This window comes from Glycine soja, chromosome 10 (genome assembly GCF_004193775.1).
Source record: "Glycine soja cultivar W05 chromosome 10, ASM419377v2, whole genome shotgun sequence".
NCBI classification, from domain to species: Eukaryota; Viridiplantae; Streptophyta; class Magnoliopsida; order Fabales; family Fabaceae; genus Glycine; species Glycine soja.
In genome coordinates this window covers 46,713,272-46,736,456 of record NC_041011.1, presented here as the reverse complement: position 1 = coordinate 46,736,456, position 23,185 = coordinate 46,713,272, and the positions used below count along the sequence as shown (strand labels likewise).

General features: G+C 32.2%; 4 protein-coding genes across 6 annotated transcripts; 1 reads left to right on the top strand and 3 right to left on the bottom strand.

Moving 5' to 3' along the window:
- Positions 1-2,786: 2,786 nt before the first annotated feature.
- On the bottom strand, positions 2,787-3,787 carry LOC114370122. Its single transcript, XM_028327407.1, has one exon. The coding sequence runs from the start codon at positions 3,616-3,618 to the stop codon at positions 3,157-3,159; it is 462 nt and encodes a 153-aa protein (XP_028183208.1). The 5' UTR covers positions 3,619-3,787; the 3' UTR covers positions 2,787-3,156.
- Positions 3,788-4,592: 805 nt separating this feature from the next.
- On the top strand, positions 4,593-5,902 carry LOC114369489 (F-box/kelch-repeat protein At3g23880-like). The gene has a single exon (XM_028326721.1). It carries the CDS (start codon positions 4,603-4,605, stop codon positions 5,785-5,787), a length of 1,185 nt encoding a protein of 394 aa, XP_028182522.1. The 5' UTR covers positions 4,593-4,602; the 3' UTR covers positions 5,788-5,902.
- A 1,005-nt stretch (positions 5,903-6,907) lies between these two features.
- LOC114372202 (hypoxanthine-guanine phosphoribosyltransferase-like) lies at positions 6,908-18,979 on the bottom strand. Of its 3 annotated transcripts, none has more exons than XM_028329654.1 (6): positions 18,715-18,979; positions 14,562-14,643; positions 14,432-14,477; positions 8,425-8,764; positions 8,002-8,166; positions 6,908-7,332 (listed from the first exon to the last, which is right to left on the bottom strand). In XM_028329654.1, the coding sequence occupies exons 1-6, from the start codon at positions 18,919-18,921 to the stop codon at positions 7,234-7,236; spliced, it is 939 nt and encodes a 312-aa protein (XP_028185455.1). In that variant the 5' UTR covers positions 18,922-18,979; the 3' UTR covers positions 6,908-7,233. The 3 variants fall into 3 exon arrangements, with proteins under 3 accessions (XP_028185455.1, XP_028185456.1, XP_028185457.1); XM_028329655.1 differs by having other exon boundaries at positions 6,927-7,332; positions 8,425-8,761; XM_028329656.1 differs by lacking the exon at positions 18,715-18,979 and having other exon boundaries at positions 6,927-7,332; positions 8,425-8,769; positions 14,562-14,639.
- Positions 18,980-19,883: 904 nt separating this feature from the next.
- Positions 19,884-21,236, bottom strand: LOC114371995 (F-box/kelch-repeat protein At3g23880-like). The gene has a single exon (XM_028329356.1). The coding sequence runs from the start codon at positions 21,149-21,151 to the stop codon at positions 20,072-20,074; it is 1,080 nt and encodes a 359-aa protein (XP_028185157.1). The 5' UTR covers positions 21,152-21,236; the 3' UTR covers positions 19,884-20,071.
- Positions 21,237-23,185: the final 1,949 nt, after the last annotated feature.

Sequence of the window (23,185 nt, the reverse complement as noted above, 5' to 3'; positions counted from 1 at the left end):
TTTCCACCATAATCTTTATAAAATCATCATGCTAACTTTTTATTTTGTAATATTCACTTTAAGTAAAGAATAACTAAAATGGATTTTTTTTTTACAAAAATTAAGAATTAAAGTAGAAAATTTATAAAGTTAACGCTTACCATCTTAAAAATTACAACAAGGTTTTACTCAGAAAAACTTCTTATTGATTAAAGTGGTGTGTAGCTTAGTTTCCATTAACCACCGTCTCATATTTTTGTTTTTTTTAACCATGAGAATAAAAAATAATGTCAAAGAATTTATAATAATCCTGGCACACTTATTTAACCACTATCTCATGTTCTTTTAGGTAAAGAAAATAAGCATTTGGAGAGTTTTGCTTCCGTAACTGAATCCATCTGGCTCCACTCCTATTTATTTTATTTAAAAAATATTTTAGATCTCATTCTGATTCTACGTAAATAATTTCTTTGGCGACATTAGGTTTCACATCAACAAAAGGGTACAAGAGACTAGAGAGAGCCGAAAGGTGTGTGAGGCTGACCTGACAGGAAAAATACAGAACCTCTATGGCCCGGAAGTTTATTATTGAACAATAATAGTGGCCGTAGACAAAACGCATGCTTTTCTGCAGAGTAAATTAATGTTTTCATCATGCAAAGATTGCTTTTTTTTTTTTTTTTTAAAGTTTACATACATAATGCCATCACACTAAGTTGAATTTCATTCAATTAATACTCAATTTTAAAATATAACTATTTTTATTTAAATTAAATTTAGAGAATACTAAGATCAGAAACTTTATATAAAAATTACTACTACTCCACTGGTGGCTGAACTTAGTGGAAGAGCAAATGATAATTATAAAGACTTCAAGGCTCAAATTAGAAGTGATTTTAGCAAAGTAACATTATATGAAACAAGAAGATATCTCATTGTAAGAGAAGTCTTGATATTTATAGATGAGGGCCATTTACAACAGGTTCAAGGCAATTACCAACCCACATGGACAGTTGCCAATCAAGTGAATCAACCATTGGTTTTGGAGAGTCATACTTCTAGGATCGTGCCTCACTCTGGAACACTAACACTTTCTTCTTCTTCTTCTTTTTTATCATAAATTGTAATAAAATCTTGTTTATTATTTTTTCAATTAATATTGCTAGAAGACATTTAAAGAATGACGTTACTAAAATATATAAAGTGGACTCTGAGGCTTACAGATGCATGAGCCTTATGGAGAGGTTTAGGTGTGGGGGCCAAGATAGCAGTCTGTTGGGAGACAAAAGGAAACAAAGTCATGCTTCCCTCTCCTTCTTCCATGTCTTAGCAGACACTACATTTCCTTCTATACGGCGCTTTGATTTGTCAGACAATGTTCGTCAAAAGGCAGAATAGTCATGTTCATCAGTTTGCTCTCCGAATCCCCCTTCTTTTATTGCATTCATCCCCTCCAAGGACCTCCGACAGTTTGTAGGATAGCAAATTTTGTCAACATTGAAAAAGATGTTGTTTTAGATGTTTCTTCTTCTTCTCTGTTTTCTTATGCTACAACACTGTTATTTCAAATGGTGTGTCTGCTGGTTTCTTTGGATTGTTCTGTAAGAATGTTTTTGGGTTGAGTATCCCTTGTACTCGCTATCCTTTGCCTTTTAAAAAACTTTTACTTTACATTTGTGTTTCTTATATTATCCTTACGAAACCATTTACAACTTCAAAATTTGAAGTTTTAATAAATGGATATATCATGAATAACCTTACTTTTTTTTTTTTTATCGATGATATGGTTGTGAATTTGGTCCGTGATTGTTGAATATTAATCAACTTCCTTCCGAAAAGCTTCCGTTCATATGTGTGAGACTATCTGTTAATTTTCTTGTAAGGGTATTTTTTTAATCTGCTAATGATAAATTTATCATCAAGTAGGCATCTCCTAATTATGCAGAATACCGTGTCTCAATTCTTTAACACGTGTTCCTTCATGTGCCTCTAAATTAACTACAATAATACAGATTTAAGAAAATGGATTCTTACTTGAACATAACACAAGGGATTACATTTCATGTTTTTCTTACCTTTATTATGTGTCAATGGAGCTGCGATAAATACAAAAAGTTCATCTTGATTTTCTCTAGTAGAACAATATTCATTCTTATATTTTCATTTTCAGCTACAAGCATTCCTCTAATATACTAACCATAGAAACAACATCCGAAAGAGTATTCTTGCTTTATGCTAATTATTATCTGTTCAATATGTCAAGGAGGATACAACACGCTTGTGCTTATAACAGAGATATAGTATAAGAGTAATAAATCTGAGATACAGGAATTCCTTTGGCCATGAGGCCTATCTGTAGTCAGCAGCTGTAGTTTATTCACTTTATTGCTTTAGGGATGACAACTCAAGGGAGATTAAGATCTTATGTTAGTCGCACTTTTCTTTCTTTATCATAATATTGTGAGATTAAACCTTACTAAAGTTCTAGAGATATGCGTATAAGGATAGTACCAAACTAACAATTTCTGCATATAAAACTATTTGTTCACTCTCAGTGCCTGGATAACATGGTAATCATCACATTACATCAGTTAAGTAGCAACAAACTAAACAACTACATGCGGCTCGAAAAATGTTTGGCTATCTATTAGTACGTAAAGAGATGTGTTGTTTTCTAAATATGTTCAGTAATCTACATTTAGATATATAGGACAACAAAATATCAAATGTTGACATGTAAGCAGAGTATTCAATTTTTCATCCCACAGCTAAAATAAGTAGAACTATCTCACAGTGGGCGAGAGAAATGTAAACAACAATTAGAGTTGTAATTATTAAAATAAGTTTATTGATTGTCAATTTGTTACTTTCAGTTTCCTAATAAGCACCTCAATAACTAGTTTCCCCTGTCCTCGTCACACTATCAGCAAATCTAAGAATTGGTATAACAACATCCCTTTAATTGAAAACCAATACAACAAATGCAAACCCTGTAACGAGAATACCAAAAGAATAACAGCATCAACATCCCTTTAAATGAAAAGAACCATAGTAGTAGTCACTAGTCAGAGCTCACATATAAGTGACTTAGAGTTGGCTTGGCTTTCAATGCATTTATTCAAAACTACAGCCAATAAAACACCCTAAAGCAATTCTATCAGCCGCACAATCAAGCTCTTACTCATTCAATTGTGCAAGTTCAGCTTTCAATTGTTCAATCTTGAGACCCATAGACCTCTGCAGAGCCCCTCTTTCCCTCTCTGGCAACTTAGCCAGCAATCCCTCGAACATGCCCAAAACCTCGTTGACGGCGGCGCGTGCACACTCGGCTTCCTCGTCGAAATAAACGGTATCTTTGGACTCCAACGCCATCTCTATCTCTTCCCTCGCCTCTGCAAACTTGAGGTTGATGGTGTCCACCTCCTTGGTGTGGTCCAACGCGCCAGACCCACCAGCGAAACTTCTCGGATATTGCCGAATCGCGAAGTGGGTGTGAGGGATTGTGGAAAAAGAGTGGAACTTTGAGGTGGACGCGACGTGGGTCGGTGGAGTGAAGGGAGCAACAATTGGGGATTGGTGAAAAGGGCGTCGGGTTCTGAAGAACGCGTTCAAGAGGGAAAGCTTTTCGCGGCGATTCATTCTGTTAGTGTTGTAGTTTGCAGCGGAGCGGCGAGAGGGAGAGACAGAGTGGCTCTTAAACCTCAAGGTCGAAGAACTTCAAGTCACATACGTAGCAACATTAATTCGATTATGATAGAGCATTAGATTAAGGATCCCTTGATTTTTTAGAAGATTAAAATTGAATCATCGTAATAATCGGGTTTGTGTTTACCTTTATGCTAAGTTAAACACTAATTAGAGAACTTTCAAGTTTTTTTTCTTTAAAAATGATAACTAGTGATTAAGGGATTAAAAAGAAAAAAAATATATTAAAAAAGTAAAATTATGTTGTTTATAATTTTTTACATTAAATTTTTTAACTCCTCTACGATTTTTTAGGATGGATTTTGCGTGAGATTTCACTAAGTAAAAAAGAAGATATTTAAGAGATAAAACGTGAGTTTGTTTAAATTTTTAAAGAAACTTTAAAATAAATTGTTTTGAAAAAAAATCTTTTTTTATTAAGTAGATAAATTTTGTTTTTTGAAAGTAACGGATAAAACTATTTATTTTATTAAAATAAGCATTTTTTAAATAAATTTTAAAAAATTCACCCAAAGTTATAATCAATTAGCTCTTACAAAATTTAAAAAAATGTATTATTTTACTCTTTTTTTTTTTATCTAAACCTTATCATTTAGTTTGTTATTCTGTAAAAAAAAAATATTTTGTTATTTTTCTTTTTGGTATTTGTTATCTTTTTTCCATTAGATATATGACTTACACGATTACTTTTCTTTAATCGTCTTCCCCAGCTGAAAGCACGTATGAGTATTGCTCCCTCTATCATAAATCTTTTCTAATCTTATATATTGTTACGATATAAATTGATTGAAATTTAAATTACAAATCTTGATTATAAAACTAATAAATCATTATATTTTTATCTAATCTTTTAAATTTTATAAATCTGAATCCAAACACTCTCGATCATCCAAAATCTTTGAGGTGAAGAGTGAGGTGATGATGAGCAAGAACACTCACTGCCACAGCGTTTCTACTCAAACGATGCCTGAAACCACCGCCAAGATTCCCAAACTTGTTTCTCCAACCGGCGATGAATACCCTTCGTGCCATTCGTTGCCGGTCTTACCATACGATCTGATATGGGAGATCCTCCTTAGGGTTCCGGTGAGATCCCTTATCCTGTTCAAGTGCGTCTGCAAGTCATGGAAAACCCTAATATCTGATCCCCAATTCGCAAAGGACCACCTTTGCATTTCAACCGCCGATCCAAATATGACTCATCAACGAATAGTCGCCCGCCATCACCGTGATATCCTATCATTCTCGGTGCAATCGCTGCTCCAAAACCCATCAAATCCTGCTAAACCTCATAGCTGGAGGATGAGTCACAAGTACTGCATTGTAGGTTCTTGCAATGGCTTACTTTGTTTGTCTCGTTTTAAACATGGTTATTGCAGATTGAGATTGTGGAACCCTTGCACCGGATTGAAATCCAAAAGATTGTCGATCGGCTTTTACCCTGTTGATATCACTTTCCATGGTCTTGGCTATGATCATGTGAATCACAGGTACAAGTTGCTAGCAGGTGTGGTAGATTATTTTGAAACCCAGACCAAAATATATTCCTTTGGTTCGGATTCCTCTACTTTGATTCAGAATCAGAATTTACCGCGTGAACCCATCAGGATGCAAGGGAAATTTGTGAGTGGCACTCTAAATTGGATAATTGAGAAAGGTACAAGTGATGATCATCAATGGGTGATTCTTTCCCTTGATATGGTGACGGAGACATTTGGTGAAGTGTTTCTTCCTAAATGCGTCGAGGACAGTGAAAAGATTTGTCATCCCATTCTAGGTGTCTCGCGTGACTGTCTTTTTGTTTGTTTCTTAGATTCGAAGAAAGCTCATTGGAGTGTGTTGATGATGAAGGAGTATGGAGTTCGAGATTCTTGGACTAAATTGTTGATGACCCCTCACATTAGTATCTTCAGAACACAATATTTATATCCCTTGTTTGAGACCTTGCGCATTTCAGAAAATGGGGTTGTTCTCCTGAGAACGCGTACCAATTTACTTCTGTATAATTCCAATGACGGTTGGTTGGTTTATCCTAGGATTAGGCGCAAACTTGGGTTCGACATGCATATTTACCATGAAAGTTTGGTTTCACCAAAGAGTTAAAATCCACATTTGTGGATATTCCATCTTCTTGTGCTTCTACGATATCTGATTAAAATAAGGCTACTGTATGTTTCAGAATTTTTGGGCACTGCATTAATTTGAATGACAGAATATTATTGGGTCACTCACTGCTTATTTAATTGTAATCCTACTGCCTAAGTTTAGTTTTATTTTTTCTTAATTTATAACTTTAAAGTTGTTTTTTTTTTCTTTTTATTTGTTTGACTTTAAAGTTGTAATTTTTTTTTTTTTTGTTTTTACAGCTCTAAAGTGATAAACTTTTTTCTTATGACTTTATTTATTTATTTTAATTATATGTTATATTATTTTTGATTTGTTATTAGTTTTATTTAATATTTTGTATATATTTTTATATGATTTTATCTAATATGTTATATGTTATTTTATGGTATAATTTTTTTATTATTAACAACAAATAATAATTTAATAATAAAAATAATTTTTAAAATAAAAACAATATAATACATTAACATAAAATAAACAATAAAAAATTAAAGAGAAACATAATAATAATGACATCTTCCTCAACAACAACAACCATTTTTTAAATTTAAGTAATTTAAGTATTTTATATTATTTTTTTCATTTAAAAAAATCAAATTCCTTAACATTACTAAAAAGTATATATATAATTTTGAATATAGAAAATTTATTAAATAAAACAATATTAGAGAAACATATAAAATATATTAAATAAAATAATATTAAAAAAATATATAACATAGAACATTAAATCAAACTAACAACAAGTAAAAAAATAAGTTAACGTATAACTAAATTAAAACATTTATTTTTATTAATTAATTAAATAAAAAAATTATTGAAATTATTTTGAAAAAAAAACAAAATAAACTAGAAGTCATAATTTAACATACGACTTCTAATAAAATAAATGGCTTAAAATAAAAAAAATAAAAGAAAAGTTTACATCTTTAAAGTCATAAAAACAAAAATAAAAAAGAGTATGACTTTAAAGTTATAAAAAAAGCCCTATGATTCTAAGTCGTAAATTAAAAAAATAAAATAAACTGAAATAATAAAGTTTATGACTTCAAGTTAAAAAATAAGATAAGAACCCAAAAGTGATGACACCCGTTAGTGACCGACCTCAAAATAAGTAATAATTCAAAAAAACGAGGCCCGTTGATTTGATCTTGTATTGACAAACATTTCCTTGTCTGATAATTAGTACAAGTAACACGCTGTCACATTGCTTTAATAAGATAATAGTGTAAATGAAATTGTAAAGCTCTGAAACAATTTATTTCGTGATAGCCATGGAAAGCACACAGCAAGGCCCTGTTATTCATTTTCTTCTAGTTTCTATATGCTACTCTTGGAAGAATGTGTGGCAGACAAACTTGTAGAACCATGTTTAATGCTTTAAGATTCCACGTGTGACAGGTTTCACTAGGAAATATAAGATCACTTGTAAAGTTCAGGCTTCAAAACACCAATGTAAGGCAAATTTCTATAGAGTTCAGCGAAATCCAGTCCATAACCTACAACGAAATAGTCTGGACACTGCATACCAAACATATGTAAACAGAATCAATAGATATCACTCCTATCTCATACTGCTTAGTACATAACACTTCATGTCAGTACCATAACATAGACAACGTTGCTGCATTACAAACTATTCAGATTCATGCTAGAAACTATCTAGGGAATAAAGACTCAGCTAAAGCTGAAAATTCGAAAACTAAAATTATCAGCTAAAAGTTAATTGGAGTTGGATATTGATACGAGACCAAGAAGAGTACTTTTCTTTCATATTTCCATTCAAGTAAATAAGCAAGAAAAAAGAGGAAGCTATTGGATTAACTTAAGAAACACTTACAATTAGGAGGTAAAATAAATCAAACTTCTTTCACAAGTTAAAACTAAGTTATTCACCTCAATTTTTAGAGAAGTTAACGAGAGAACTTGTAAAGAATTTGAGGTGTATAAGCTAATTATAACTTACGAAAGAAGTTTGATTCATTTTACCACCTTATTTTCTTCTGCTATAAGTGTTTTCTGATATGTTTATCCAAACACGCCCCAAGTCTCAATAGAAGTTGAGATGAAAGTTGCAACTTAATTCTGAATGTTTTAGGAGAGCCTTCATGTCATGTGGCATGTTTTGGTATGCATAAAAAAATACAACAACCCCAAAACATATAAAAGGGAAGAATGGGAGCATCATACCTCAAATCCCCGGTAGTATTTCCCTTCACCCAGCAACTGAAAATGAACTTTTCTCCTTGCAGGTTTATCAAGGAAAGTGCATACAGAAACAGAGGATACTCCCTTTGATTTCAAGTGCCCAATGACTTTAGATAAGGTATGTCCAGTATCTACAATGTCTTCAACCTAATTATCAATCCAATCTTAATGATTTTAAAAAAAGTGCATATATAACTATACAAATAAATACATAGGGCTAACAAAGAGGGGAGGGGAAAAAATATGTTAGTAACAGAAAAAAAAAATGTAAATAAGAAATTATTAATAGTACATACATATGAAATTGAAAAGATTTGAAAATAAGAATATATATATATATATATATATTTGAAAAACAGTTTTGCAATTGTTGTGTTGAGTGGAGGAGGAAAAGGGGGAATATACCACGATGACGTGACGGGCGTTGACGTCGACCTTCAAATCGAAGGAAATGGTGGGTGCGCCATTGGAAACGGTTCCGAAACCGTAGGATTCAACTCGGACGAAATCAACGGCGATGGACAGATCTATTTTGCGAACGAGGTCAGCCAAGAAGAGGAATGCCCCGGTGGCCACGCCGACGACCACGGGAGCCGGAGATTGTCCGCCGAAGTCGGCGGAGATTTCGGCGGCGAGCTCGGAGACACGGCGAGAAATTTGGTCCTCGCTCCATAGGATTCTCTCGATATGGGAATGCATAGCCAATAGGAAGGGTTTATGGGATGCGTTGCGTTGCAACCACCTGCTACACTAGGGCTTATCTTATTACTTTATTTAGAATAAATTACTGTTTTAGAAATTAGAGATGTATCCTTTATATAAGAAAAAATATACATTTAATAACTGTCATGTAAAAAAAACAATAACCAATTTAATTTTCAACGTCACATTAACTATTTTTTCTATTTATAATCATAATATTAACAATGAAAAATAAAATTTATAAATAAATTAATGATGATAAAATAATAATTTTATAAAATTATCATTCTTTCATATATTTATTAGTTTTTCTTTCACACATTCAATAGACATATGTCAAATAACTTGGAAAAGTCACAATTACTCTTCAATAATAATCAAGTTATTTTAAAACTAAGAGAGTCATTGATGAAAAATTTCTGATGTTATAAAGGAAATTGTTGTTTCATTATGCATTAATCATGATTGTATGAGCATATAAACTTGATTAACAATCTTAGAATAACTTTAATGATAAATCTCAAATTGGAATCTTAAATCATTTTTTGATAGATTCTATGGTATCCTACATGATTGATAATCTCTTAAGATTTATTATGTTTTTTTCTTCTTTATGGTAGATCTCATTTGAGATCTTAAACAATTTTTTTATGTTTCACATGGACCTCATTTGTAAATAAATAAAAATTGAAAACAATATAACAAATCAAATTTTTTTCTTTCCCCAACATCTCACTTCCCATTGATAGTCTCACTCTCTCTCTTGTGTCTTTCTCCACTTCCTAATGTCTCGTACTCAATTTTTTCTCTCTCCCTCTCTCCAACCTCTTCTTCTGCCCCTTCCCCTTCCCCTTCTTCCTCCCTCCTCCACGACCTCCCCATCCCTCTTCTTCTTTCTTCGGCCCCTCCCCCTCCATCTCCCCCTTCTTCCCAATTCAATGTATTTTTTTGTTCTTCCTTTTATGTTCTTGCATTTTTTCTCCTTTTTCCATTTTTTTTCTTCCCGTGGGTTGGTCTATTGGTTTGTTGGTCCATTGGTTTGTTTTTAAGTATTTTTTTGTTTTTTTGAAAGTTTGTCTAGAGATCTTCAAGGTTTTACTACAAAAACTCATTCTCCACCCTTGAAATCTCTACAACACCTTTATTGCAAGACTTCTGCAAGACTAGATCTTGAGCACGCTCAAGATTTTACACTAAAGATGCTTTTATACTTTGTTGCAACAAGAGAATCTAACTCTTCAAATTGATGAAGACTATTTTGGCAGAGTGAAACAACAGATAAATATGAATTAATTAATTATTATTTTACTGATAGTAAAAGAAAGATTGCATAAAATAAATAAGAGAGAGAAAATCACTTTTTCTTAAGATATCATAGTAATTAGTTAGTTGGAGAGTGGATAATTAAGAAGGCTTATCGTGTGTAAAGTGGCAAAGGTTAGAAAAATCCTAAAAAAAATTAGAATGACAAAAGTTTAATGAACATCCAAAACTCCTATGCAATACCTAGAAAGAGAAAAAAGATATAAGTAGCATAAAGTTTATGATATGATAAAAAAGAGATATATAATCACAAATGAATTGTGTTAGTGGAATCTTTAATTATCCTTACTTTTTTATCTTTAATGGTAAGAAATATATTATCACTTTTAAATGTATTTTATATCCTTAATTTATTACAAAGTCTATTACTAAGATATCATTCATTCCTCATTGATTGAAAAAGTACTGTCATTATATCTAAACAATACTTAAAAATTACTAATTTAAGGCATTTTTGGAATAAAATAAGAATTTGTTAGTATCAATTAAAAATAACTAATTTAATAAGTTATTTTAGGGGAAAATTGCTTTCTTTTAGTCTTGATGGTTTAGGTATATGTTTCTTATATACAAGATCAAAAGTAGTATTATATCATTCTCCCTCTAAAGGAAAAAATAGACTAGGTTAAATTATATTTTATTAGGCTTGATTTTGTTCTCGGTCAAAAATATATGATTTAAGTAAGACTTATTTATTTGTCATCATAAATTTTTTTTAAAGACCTAATAAAGCCTAAAAAGTATGATATGACCTAAAATTTTATTTAAGAATTTATTTTGTGATTTAACATCAAGATAGAAGTAAAAATAAGTGTGTTAAATTTTTATAAGTTTGAGTCCGATTTATTATGTGACATAAATATATTTTTAGGTTTAATTTGACATTTATGATGACTTATTTAAAACATACTTATTTTGCAATAAGACCTTTCAATATGACATAAATTTATCTTTCAATAAACTTAACTTTTTTATAAAGTTTAACATGCTAATGTCTAATTGTATATAATAAAGTTATATAATATTTAGTAGAGGACATATCATATAATAAAAATGCATCAGAATGAAGAGATTAAATTTGAATCGTATAATCAAATATGATAAATAAGATTTAATGTTATATGATCAATTGTCATGTGATTTTTTGACATTAAATTTTAACTATTCATATATGATTTAGATTTAATCCTCTAATTTCATAAGATGTTTCATCATATTTACTAAATGTTTGAATTTTAACTCAAACCATATTATATTTTATAAAATAAATGTCAATTAGGTAAGTCAACTTTATTGACTGTATTTGAATGTGAATATTTTTCCGGTGAAAAGTGTATGATTTAATTTGTATTGTTCAAAAAGTTGTTATTTCATAGTGTGGAAATGAAAAACAGAAACTATGTCTGAGGAACAACACTCCCAAGTCCCAAGGTAGGACAATTCTCCAAGACAACAAAATGAGATTCTCCTTGAGCAACTTCCTTGGCGAGACTTTTGTTTCTTAGCCGTCAATCAATTTTTTTTTCATTTAAACATAACTTATATATTATATCACCATTATCTCGTTACCAAAAAGAAATTATATCTTTTGTAAAAAAATATATTATATCTTTATTATCTATTTTTTTGATCTTGTGTATTAAATATCTAGAAAGATTAAAGTTTAACTCACTCTTATTTTATCATGTTCTTCCTCTCAAAAAAAAAATAAAATTATATCATATTCTTATCTCACACTTCTATTATATCTTATATTCTGACCACAAATCAAAACCTTATCATAAATGTTAACCATAATCTTTCATATATTAGTTAAGGAATTAAACATACAAATATTTTATTAAAATGTACAAAAATTATTAGTAAGATTTCATCTTTATCTTTTAGGCAAAAGCTGACAAGTATTTTTAAGATATTGGTTAAAGAATTTTAAAAAAATATTTAATTTTGATCAAACAAAACAAAGTTCCAAGTCAACTGGCCATTTCTAAAAGCAAAGTTCCAAGTACTTATGATTTGGATGTTGCCACTGGGCTACTTGGCTTCCATGAACCCTTTGGATGTAATTCAAACAAGGGACGGAGGCTACTTGGCTTCCATGAACCTTTGGATGTTGCTATGGCTAGAAAAGAAGCTCCAAAGCTAGCTATGCAGATGTCAAGGCCTTTTGTGTTGGCATCATACCAATCCTTGACAGGGTTCAAGTTGTGTTTATAAAGTTTTTCTCCATAGTAGGATTATAAAACTAATCTCAGTTAAGGGTTTAATTGTATTTATAAAGGTTTTCATCCTTTTCTACAAAGATACTATGTTTTACAAAAATCGAATCCTAATTTTTTCTCATAAAATCATCTTGGATAAAAATTTTGACTTTTATTTAGTCATTTTATTTTCTAAGTTGGTAATTGTCCCCACTCCCAAACCTCTCTTCTATATAGGAAAAAAAAATGTACTCTGGGGCTGCACAATCCTAAATCCTTTCTCACAGCAAACGAAAAAAATGTTGATTTCTAAACCCATTCAGGGATTGCAGGCATCAAATTGTCGAGACTCGATCACTTCCACCGAATCTCAGGGCCTAGAACCAGCCACCAACAAAACTTACAATTAACAACCACACACAGTTTATTAAGGACACGCGTCATAACTACAAACATAAGTATGCCACGCACCATCAACCTTTAACCTTCTAGAAATCAAAGGATCCAAGAATCCTAGAAACCGGAAGGAAAGTGTCTGCTTATTGGAATAAAAGGGATCTACAAATGCAAATTGGTTGTTGTATAGATTCTTATGAAAAGATTGCAGCAAGTGATTCCAGCATCAATAGTTTCTTACTTTCTTCTATGTCCCTCCCTTTTCTACACTGAGCTAAGCAAATCAATGATTTTATTTTTACAACACCGAAATTCAAAATTTAGGAAGTCAGAAAAGAATAAACTTTCTCATATGAATAGAGAGGAACTCGTTTTACAAAAAGAAAAGGGCAAGAAGCTTGAGCATACATGAAAATAAATAAATAAATATGATAGAAGAAAGCTAAGACAGGTTGATGAGGCAGGAGACAACAATGTTTAGAAAGAGATATGAGAAAGACATTGTGATAGGTATTAATTATCAATGGGATCTGCAAATAAGAGAAGGAAACAGAGAGAAGGGTGAGAGCACAAATGAAATGAGAGCAAATGCTCTACCAAGCTAGAGAGAGGTTCTTTGAGCTCCAAGTTCTATTGCAAATCCATCATATCACCACAACCCAAACCCCAATTCCAATATAATAGAATCACTCCTCAATTTCTCTCTCCTCTAACTAACTTCCACTACCCCTCCACAAAACAGACACAAAGCATCAGGCCTTATCTGGTTTGGGCCTTCAAGAATACATCTTGAAGGGCCTATCCCACTTTGTGACTAATTTCCTATCACATTGCAGTCATTATGACAACAGTCTACAAAGGATTAACTACAGTGAAAACCTCTGTTATTTGAAGAATTAAAACTAGTGTTGTGACACCTCAATATTTAAATTCAGCTGGCTTTCTCGTTAATTATAAAACTGGTACAATAGATTATCATCGGATGAGTGCTAACCAATATTATCAGACAAGGAAGCAATGTATAAATTAGTGATCAATATTTGTTTATTGAACACACTTCGCACAAAAATAAGAGAAAACCTCAATACAATGAAAACATATAATAACATAAAAAAGTTCAATCTTAAATGTCTCAATGTCTTGTTTTAACAGCAACTAAATTCTTAAATTGATAAGATTTTCTCACTCTAAAGAAGAACAAGACAAAAACAACAGGAAGATTCAGCTTCAATTCAATTACTAAGTTTCAGACATAGGTATCTCCCTCAGATTTCTACATTAACAAGTGGGTATTATAGATGCAGTCCATCCAAATCCACTAAATCCTTAAATCCACAAGCACTCAATCTTAAGCTTTAACTAGACCTGAATAAATACTTTTAATTGATGATCCAATGGAATTACCAACGAGCACTCAAGTTTCAAGCGCGGATTGCTTTTGCACGGCTTCAGGCAACTCATCCACACTTAAACCAAATTATGTCACGAAGGCAATTGGCAGAATCAAACCGAATATTAACATAAACAACTAGTAAATAACATTTAGACAGATCATTCATACGGAATACAGAATCTGTGCACGAACAAGGCACAATAAGAATTAGAAATTCCAGCACAAACTACATAGCATATGAAAATAGACAAGAAATAAATGAACACCGTGATTTCTAGATCTACGCCTTATTACGCTTAGATTGAACAATAAAGATAGAGATATAAATAATAATCGTAGGAATAATGAAAAATGAACCATCTATTTGAAAAGTGCATTGGTGGAGGCGAGAACTGACCTTGCTTGTGACCGACACCTTTTTCGGAATAATGCAGAGGGAGAAACTGTTGCAAGAGAGAGAGAGAAGAGTGAGAAACTTTGCAAGAATGAAGGAGCGAGAGAACCTATTGAAATCCTAACACAATCACCTTCTTTTTCTTCTTCCTTTCCGATGCAGTCACCAGAAATCACCGCCGGCAGCTGAACAAGTGCGGAGGTTTTCGGGAGAAGCTGTTGCAAGAGAGAGAATAGTGAGAGAATGAAGGAGCCAGAGAAAGTGTGTACAACACAAAAGAATTTCAAATTCTTTCATAAAATGAAAGAATTTGAAATGCTAATATTTAAGTTAACTAAAATCCCTGATCAAAATAGTCAAATTTTTTTTTTTTTTTAATTTTTATCCAAACATCTTATTTAATTAAAAAGTAATTAAAATCCTTTAAAAAATTAAATTACCCTATTAAATTTCTTCATCCAAACATACTCTAAGAGTGTGTTTGGATGAAGAAATTTAAAATTCTAACAGAATTTCAAATGCTTCAATTTAAATTACTTCATTTCTAAAATTTTGTGTTTGGATAAAAAATTAAATTTCTTCATTTTTAAAATTTTGCGTATAACTAGTTTCCACTATATATGTATATGATTCGTCCTATGCCAAACCACATGAATTTGCTTCCATGTCCCATATCGGGCACCGGCAACAAAAGAGAGATATATACCAGAATCACAATGTTTACTATATATATAATTAATCAAGTACAAGACGACAAGATAATAAAATATTAGATGCACTTCATTGAAAACTATAGCCTAGAATGCTCTTTAGGCAAATGAACAGGGAAAATATTAATTGTTAAAACATTTATTTAACAACTTTTTAAAAATAACGCATCTAAGAATAATATGTATATAAAGAACGTTGATCTTTACTACGTGTCAATCATCACTCCTATTCCAGTAATTTTTATTTAAATATCACTCTTATTTTCCATTAATCAAATTAACAATTTAAAGGAATAAAATTTAGTTAAATAAAAGTAACAAGAAACGCATTAAAGTGATAAACACTCCTAATTAAAAAAATAAATATTAAAGTGTAAGTTTGTGTATTGTTTATGATCAATGTGCCAGCCTTCTTTTTTTTTTTTTGTTGAGGGAGTTCAATATGTAAGTCAATACCATGCTGGGGAGTTTTCTTTTAGGATTGAAATAGTATTTTTAGGATTGCCAGTTTTCTTTTGGGAGTTTACTTCTATAATAGTTACAAATATGAGATTTTGTGAGTATTTTTAAATAAAGGCAGTCAATTATAAAGTGAAAACGTTAATTTAATTGCCAAAAAAAATATTTTAATGATAAGAAAATTAAAAATAAAAGTAGTTAAATCCTTCAATTTTAGAATTTTTAAAAAAGATTTAATATCAAAAGCAAAAATCTTCATTAAATAAATATTTTTTTTTATAAACTCATTAAATAAATAATTAGTTGAAAAGAAAACAAATCATTTAAATTTATATATAAAGTTTAATAGGCATGTCTTTTTTTTTATCACAAAAGAGGAGCTAAACAGTAAACAGCCCAGAAAAATAAATTAAACAACAATAGAACTTGGAAAAGAAAAGCCTTCAACAACCTCCCTAAGGAGAAAGCGAAACAAGATCACCCAAGTTAGCAAAGGGCATGTTTGTATCGACGTTGTAAATATGGTGGCATGAATTCCAATGCCACTTCAATGCATAAAGTAATACAGGAAGTTGGAGACAACAGAACGGTAATACAAGGCATGCACATGCACTAAGTGGTCCACACAAGACACAACGCCTGACTAAGCAAAAACATAAACAGTCTATAACAGTAATGAGATCTTGGGCAGGATTTGACTAATAATAGAAATATATCACAAAATAGGCATATGTCACAAAGTAATAAGAGACAAGCCTGCATAAAAATGAGTAACACTTATTTCACTCTAAAAAATCCTAGTGCTGACAAGTTTAGTATACATTAAAAAATCCAGTACAAAGGAAGAAGAAGAAAGAAGTTTAAAGGATGTAAGATTATCATCTAAAGGTTGAAGGAAACGAAGATGCTTCTTCTGAAGATGGAGATTCCAAAGTGTATCTTCCTGACCTTGGAAAGGGCTTGGGTTGTGTAATTCAAACAAGGGACGGAGGCTACTTGGCTTCCATGAACCCTTTGGATGTTGCTATGGCTAGAAAAGAAGCTCCAAAGCTAGCTATGCAGATGTCAAGGCCTTTTGTGTTCAAGTTGTTTCAGAAATTGGCTGGCATTGAATTTGATGAACTCAATTCCAAGGTTTTGCCCTTAATGCCCATAGATGAAATGATAGGCAAAACTGCAGGACATGCTGCTTTTGAAGGCATTGCTAATGCAATCATACAAGGTAGGAACAAGGAAGGATCCAGTTCCAGTGCTGCTAGAATATTTTCTTACTTGAAAAGCATGGGAAGTGCCATGAGTTCAGGAAGGAGAGAGAGAATAACAACATGACTTTGGAATGTTGAAGAGGAGTCACTCACAACAGAGAAGCTTCTGGCGTTTGCCATGCAGAAGGTTGAGTCCATGACAGTCAAAACATTGAAAATTCAAGCTGACATGGCTGAGGAATTAGAAGCCCCATTTGATATTTCTGCAAAGAAAAGAGAGGGTGGGAAGGATCTTTTGGGTTCAGTTATTCCACTTGAGGAATGGATCAGAGACCACAGCTATGCTAAAAGTGTTGCATGTTCTGATGGGGAACCAGAAAAATTGACACTCGTGTTGGTTGTCCAATTGAGAGATCCAATGAGATGCTATGAAGTAGTTGGAGGACCTGTGATGGTGCTGATTTATGCAACAAGTGCTGACACAAAAGGGAAGGAAGAGGAGAAAAGGTTCAAGGTAACAAGCATGCATGTGGGGGGTTTCAAGTTATTAAAGGGTCCAAGACAACCACTACTCTGTTACAACACACTCAAATTCTGTTATGCATGGTGATATAATCATATTCATATCCACATGATTGTCTAAATCATCCTCCACAAATTCAAATGTTGCAATTTAATAGCCACAACTTCGTTAACTCACTAAAATTATTATTTTATCTATTTAAATGGTTAGTGCAGAATTTTTCTTACAACAGAGAAGAAACAATAGCAAATCACAAGTATATCCAAGACAAAAAGGCATTCTCCTTCCAAGTATCTTTCGCAGGGTGAGGGTGAGGGGTTTCTTAGAAGAAAGCAAATCATCTGGTGAACCAAGGACAAACTTGTTTCCTTCTTGTCCAATTACAAAGACTGTAGGGAACCCCATTAAGGAGGTTTTGAAGATAGGGCCATACTTAGATATCCGTTCTTCCAACCAAACAGAACCCTTATCTTGTCTCTGTGCTTTGAGAAAACTAAGTGTCTCTCTGATGATAGGGTATCCCAGAGACCCTTTTGGAACATTTTTTGTTTGACTTTTTGATAGACACTTTGAGAGTAGAAAAGCTAAACTCAAAGTGAATGCAAATAGGACAAAGAATAGTATCCCATAAACCATTGACTTTAGCCTTAACGAATGTTGAGGTTTGGCAAATATAATGAAACAGTGACTTCAAATCATTCAGAGTAGTAGCTATGTGAATCAGATGATAGAAAGACATAGATAACAGAAATCATACATGGCCTTCTTAGACTTTCAGTGATGAAGAAATCGAAGACATTTAAGCAGATTTTTTAATTTTTTAATTTGGTACAACTAATCAAATGTATAATTAAATCAATTGAATAATCAAATCAATGGGATCAAGATGTTTTATAGTTAAATTTTTAAATCAAAAGGATTCCTTATTAAATCAAAAGGATTGCAGGATCAAAGAATTGAGTATGTTCTATTTATGGTTTCATCTATAAGGAAGCATTTTAGAACATAATAAGGTAAAAGGCAGTGCTGCAGGCTGCAGCAACAAGAAATAACTACCATGATTGATATTGATGATATGCAAATATCAACATCTTTTGTTACTTACATCTGTCCGAAAGTCAGAGGCATGGGTGGGTTACAAAGCTTGATGAATAAACACAGTGAAGAATAAACACAAAGTGAAGAAACCAAAGTTCTTATAGAAGAATAAACACAAGCACCTACAGTGCAAGGTCTGTTCCTAACAAATTTGCAAAAATACCCACAGTACAAATTAACGAAATCAAATAATAGCAACGAAATCAAACAATGAGTACCCAGTACAAAACCAATGAAATCAAACAACTAAATAAAAAATAAATCACAAATTAACGAAAAAAATGAACACACCGTGGCACAGCGAGAGTGTGGGTCGAAATCGCAAGGGAATGAGACTGTGGGTCGAGATCGGAGTTCTCGGAACCTCTGAGAAAAGAGAGTACCCGCAGAGAGATGAGTGAGCGCTGGTACTGGAGAGAGGAGTTCTCGGAACCTCTGAGGAGAGACCGAGAGAGAGGAGTGAGCGCTGGTATGGAGAGAGGAGAGAGGGGTGAACATAGAGACGAGTGAGCGCTCTTACGGAGAGGGGTTCCTGTGGTGAAACAGAAGAGAATTTTAAATTTTTTTCTTTTTGAAGGAATTTAAATTTCTGTGTTTTAAGTTAACTAAAATACTCCCTTAAAATGCTTGAATTTTAAATGTTTTGTTCAAACTAAGAAATTTACCGTATAACATTTCAATTTCTTAAAAAAAAAATGAATTACTTCATTCAATTTCGACATTCATGTGATATTATGAATCTTCTAAAAAAAAGGTGATATTATGAATATTTGATAACAAATATTTTATGAGATTCATTAGAAGAGTTTGTTGGTGTTACTCTCTCGATTTTTTTTTTCTGATGGCTCTCTCGAATTTACTACTAACATATCTAGGTATTTTTAATTACATATAATATTTAATTCATAATAAAATATTTCTTATTATTTTATTTGAATTCTAATTCTGATCATTATTATGTCATTGAAACAAAATAATTTTATTTAATTTTTAATTATTGATCAAATCAATTTACAAATTTACAAATGAATAACATGCATTTATAGTTCTTCTTTGGAAAACAGGATTAATACTAACTAAAAAAAAGATTTCATATTTTAAAATTAATTCTGGGCATCCATGTCATTGAAACCTTTGATATTGATGGGCTAGAAAAAGTCAGATTCAAAAAATTATTTTGCCAAATCTCCCATCTTTTTTGTCTTGGAGATTACAGGTATTAAACAAGGCCTAAGTTTTCCAACAAAATAACAGACCTTGTGAATTTGAAATGAGGAAAAACTACAAGGGCAAATAGTTTAGTCTTGCATGTGTAAATAAAATTGCTCGAGTTAGCTGCTGCAACACTAGGATTGCTTTATTGTTTCAGTATTTCTGTATGTAAAAGCACAATAAATATAATACAAATAATGTCTTCCCAGTGCAGATAACATAATATATTTTCTGAAAAGAATAGAAAGAAAGCTATAATATTAGTAGAATTCTTATTAATCAGTGATTTTCAATTTAATCATCACTAATCTATTAACAATATAAGAGATGGCAGGGTAAGGCTTCACCTAAAGAACTCACCACAGAGACACCCCAAAAATTCTGAAACAAACAGTAGCTAGCCTAACACAACATGAAGGAATCCACAAATGTGAATTTAAAATTGTGGTGAAACCAAACTTTCATGATAAACATGAATATCAAACCCAAGTTCATCCACAATCCTAAGATAGTCCATCCTACCATCATTCAAATTGTAAATAACTAATTTGGAAGATGTAGTCTTGAGGAGAAGAACACCATTTTCTGAAATGCACAATGGCACAAACAAGTGAGACCATCTACAAATCCCAAGCTTAATGTAAGGGATGGTCACCAATTTAGTCCAAGAATTTGGAACCCCATACTCCTTCATGAGCCACACAATCCAATGACCTTTTCTATAGTCAGAGAAACAAACACAAAGACAGTCACGCAAGACATCCAATGTAGGACTACAAATCTTGTCATGGTCCCCATCAGGCAGCAACACTTCGCCATAGGTCTCCGTCGCCAAATCGAAGGAAAGAATCATCCTTTGTTGATCGTCGTTGTTTAGGTCTCTTTTCGCGATCCAATTAAGAGTGCCACTCACAAACTTCCCTGGCTTCCTGGTGGGATGACACGGGAAATTCTGAATCACCTTGCTACAATAACAATCTGCACCAAAGGTATATAATTTGGTGACGGATTTTTGAAAACTACCCACAACAACCAGCAACTTGTACTTGTCGTTCACGTGATCATAGCCAAAGCAATAGTAAGTGAAACAACTCCGAGGCGAAACCATGATTTGGAATTTTTTGGATTGCGATCTGATGGAAGGGTTGCACAATACGACATGGGTTAAGTTAATATCAGACAAACACAATAAGCCATTGCAGGAACCAAGAATGCGGTACTTGTGACTCGTCGAGGAGTAATAATGGCCTTGTTCAGGGATTGAAGAGTTTTGCAGCAGTGAATGCACAGAGTATGATACGAGTTTGGAAGAGGTCAATTGTTGGTGGGCAATGTTTGGATGGGCGATTGAGGTACGAAGGCGGTGCATGGCGAATTGGGGATGGGAGATTAGGGTTTTCCATGATTTGCAGACGCATCTGAATTGCAGAAGGGATCTCACCGGAACCCTAAAGAGGATCTCCGAGATGAGTTCCTCTGGTAAGAGCCACAATGGAGAAGCAAGTTTGCAGGGCATCCTCTGTCTGTTCCCTTTCAACGCAATATTTTGTTACAACATTCTTCACCAAGGATTTGTTTTTTTGTTCCTTATAACACATTCACTTAGGATTCAATTCAATCACAGCTTACTTAATTGTATTATATTCTCTCTCTGGATGCAAAAATATTACATAGACAAAACTAATTAATCACCTTATTTAGTGATATCGTATCATTTTTTTTAAAAAAAAATAGTGAATTATCATATTTTAAAACATCCCTTATTTAAATGCGTTGTTTTTTTTTTTACTCATGATATTGAATTTCAATGAAAGATATTTTAATAATAACTTTACTTTTCAAATGAAATTAATAAAATTAAATAATATTTATTATTATTTAATTAATATAAAATTAGTTTTTTTAATTTATATTACGGTATGCGGACTATAAATAAGGTTTTACCATATAATCTAATAAGACATGTCAACTCCTACTTAATTCTTTGAGTAAATAATAATATATCATATATGCATTAACAAAGATTTTTATTATTCAATTACAGACTGTAATATATAATAAGTTTGCTAACTTCAAAATAAAACCTAACCAAATGAAATTAAAAAGGATTAATACTTAAAACAAATGGAAATTACATAAAAAAACTAATAAAAATAAAATTATAAGAAACCCAAATAGACATCTGAATAAAGATTATTTAATACTGCATGCATAAGTTAGTAGTTAGTAGAATTACAACCTGAATCACTTTACAGTCAAATCCAGATGGAAAAATTTCCACTCCAGCTACTTACTGGAATTTTCCAGTAGAAGAGAAAAAGCACCATAAAATTAAAGATACGATTATTCGTGCAAGTAACAAATGAATAGATACTTACGACCTGAATATTTACTCTGATTCTGACGATTCAACTTAATAACCAATTACAGTGGTAGTGATATACAGAGGAAAAAATTGAGCATTTATAACACAAGAAAGTAGAACAATTGCTGCTAGGGGAACGACATCGTTCTTCTGCAGTAGTGTTTGCAGAGATAATGATCTCCAAACTATATCTATTGCACTAGTATGTTAATTTTGTCTTCTGGTGTTACAATATCTGCTCAGGCATTATCTGATTCCCTTTTTTATTTCCTGCAACTATCAAACGAAGTAAATGCCAGATCAAGCCTTATAGGCAATCCACTCTCACATTTGCAAGAACATATCACACCGTTTACTGTTTTACATGCCTTTGGTTCATGAACACCATTGCTATGTTGCCTCACCAGAAATCCCCTTATATCTGTTATCTGCCCTATTATAAAAAAATTATAACGTTTCTAAGTAAACTATAAAAAGTAGAGATAGAGATTATGCAAATAAAGGTTGGATGACCTTCATTCTTCTTTTATCTGCTAAACCTTATAATGGTGAAGTAACCAGTGATAAGAGTTTCAGTAAGACAGAATACTAACTTCTAAACCGTTAAAGGATTCTGCCACCCCAAAAATATCTCACTTCATGCCTGTTCGATTCCCAATACAAATGTTCAAAAAATAAAAAAGAAAAAAGTGCTATATGCTGGCTTGCCTGTCTCCATGATTCACTAAAACAAAGTAAGCAGGAGTGAGCTGGTGTTGATGGGAGGAGTGGGTGGTGTGGCATTGTGACTTTTGTGGAATTGAAATGTTGGATGTTGAAGTACAAAAAATTCCTTTTCACATTATTTACTATCAGAGAAAGATTTTAATTCCATTTTTTTCTTAATGTCTATACAAAAGATTTTGCTTGATGATCCTCTCTGACTCGAAGGAGGTTGCTGGTCAGCCTCGATGTACAGAGGTTTGTATAACTCCAATGATGATAGGCACCACCATGTTATTCTGTTGGTTATTTTTCATGACCTTGTAAATAACATTTCTCTTCCAGTTATAATTGGCAGTTGGTTGTGTTTATTACTCTCCGTGACCTTTTAGATGTTCTTCAATTTAGTAAGAAAATTATTTTTTAAGAGTGTCCGTCACTTCTATTCTTCATGTTAACAAAAATCAATTGCTGATTTATTTT